The 1,874-nt window shown below is 53.8% G+C and overlaps 1 protein-coding gene across 1 annotated transcript in view; it reads left to right on the top strand.

Moving 5' to 3' along the window:
* Positions 1-467, top strand: part of LOC101625414 (thyrotropin-releasing hormone receptor-like) — a 4,044-nt gene extending 3,577 nt beyond the window's left edge. The window contains 1 exon segment of the mRNA XM_012728130.1: positions 298-467. Coding sequence (XP_012583584.1) covers positions 298-467 — 170 coding nt within the window.
* The last annotated feature ends 1,407 nt before the right edge of the window (positions 468-1,874 follow it).

Here is a 1,874-nt window from a genome sequence, read left to right as displayed (position 1 = left end):
ACACCGTGGCAAGGCTGTCCAGGTCTCTGTCACACAGTGCCCTCGGGAATTTGACCTCAGGGAGCCCTGAGCTGTCCAAGGGCTTCGGAGGTAGAGTGGAACGGGCGTTCTCCCAGCAGGAAGGAGCAGGCGGTGAGAGGACGCCAGTGGTTTTTCAGCCGGGGCTGGCGTGGGCAGGGCGCCGGCATGAGGGCACAGCTCGCAGGGGCCTGGCTGCCCCTGGGCTCCCTCCTTACCACCTGGGCGCAGGCATCCCCCTTGACGCCCGTGTGTTCCTCTTCTCCTTTCGTCCCCAAGGTCACCAAGATGCTGGCTGTGGTGTGGTCCTCTTCGCTCTGCTGTGGCTGCCCCACCACACCCTGGTGGTGGTGAACTCCTTCCTGAACCCACCCTACCTCAACCCCAGCTTCCTTCTCTTCTTCCGCCTCTGCCTCTACCTGAATAGCGCCGTCAACCCCGTCATCTAAGCCCTCATGTCCCAGCGCTTCCGGAGGCCTCCGGGGGCTAGTTGAGTGCCGGCTGGCCCGGCCCAAGCTCCTGCCGCAGGACACCCTGTGCACTGCAGGGTCATCAGAGACTGTTCCCTGCGCAGAGCGGGCTCTTGGAAGGCCCAGGGAGCGCGACGTCCGGACAGGCCCGGGAGCCTCAGATGCCAGTGCACCTTGTCCCGACTGAGTGCAGGAAGCACAGCTGTGGGGGTGCTGAGGGGTGTCCAGGTGCTCAGCGGATGTGCACAGGCTGAGCACTGTACAGCCTTGAGGGGTCGCATTCACCTCACACCTAGCCGAGATTTGTCTGCTGGACTTAAAAATTCCCTCAGTTGACACTATGGAAAGCTGTCTGGAGGCTCCACAAACTGGTCAACATGGAGCTTCCCTATGACCCAGCAATCCCACTCCTAGGTATCTACCCAAAAGACACAAAAACACTGATTGAAAAAGATACCTGCACCCCCATGTTTATTGCTGCTTTATTTACAATTGGAAAAACATGGAAGCAGCCCAAATGCCCAAAAGTACATGACTGGATTAGGAAGATGTGGTACATATATACAATGGAATATTACTCAGCAACCGAAAAAGAGAAACACATGTCTTTTGCAGCAACTTGGATGGAGCTGGAAAAGATCATGCTGAGTGAGATAAGCCAGAAAGAGAAAGAAAAATACCGGATGGTTTCACTCCTAGCAGGAGTATAATGGACCAGGCGAGAAAATAACAAAAATAATGAACAACCATAGACCAGAGACATTCTGTGGGGGTGGAGTGGGGAATGGGATCAAAAACAGGGGGGTGGGGGGAGGGAAATGCACGGGACTATGGTGATGGCACACGGGTGATTTGGTGATGGGAAAACCACAGGGATTACAATCGAGATGAAAAAAAATGTACAAAATGATGTAAAAATAAACTTTTGTAATAAAAAAAAATGAATATACAAAGACAACAATGAAAACTGTGTTATAAAAAAAAAATTCCCTCGGTTGAATGAGTACAAAGATCTAGGAAGGGCACCTTGTTAAACGCTGCATAAACGTGCTCCATGGACTGACGGCGGCCCGGGCGGGTCAGCAATCTCAGAGACGGGACAGGGTGGGGAGAGTTGTCAGGGGTCTCCTGGAATCTTGGCCCTTTTCCTGGGAGTTTTGGGGGTCTGTGACCTGATAAACTGCCTCCCTCTGGGGAGCCTGCTGCCTCTGGTAACAGCTAGCTCCACATCCAGTGTGATAACGAGGCTTCCCCAGCCTCACGGTGGAGGTACACAGGACAGTGAGATTTGTGGGGACCCTCCCTGCCCAGAGCAGAGGGCAAAGCCATCTGGGTTGAGGAACAAGTGTAGTTTGAACAAAGCTTCCTGGAGGTGGTACCTGCATC

Source organism: Condylura cristata, unplaced genomic scaffold, assembly GCF_000260355.1.
Source record: "Condylura cristata isolate star-nosed mole 26May11 unplaced genomic scaffold, ConCri1.0 scaffold00022, whole genome shotgun sequence".
NCBI classification, from domain to species: Eukaryota; Metazoa; Chordata; class Mammalia; order Eulipotyphla; family Talpidae; genus Condylura; species Condylura cristata.
This window is presented reverse-complemented; position numbering and strand designations above follow the sequence as displayed.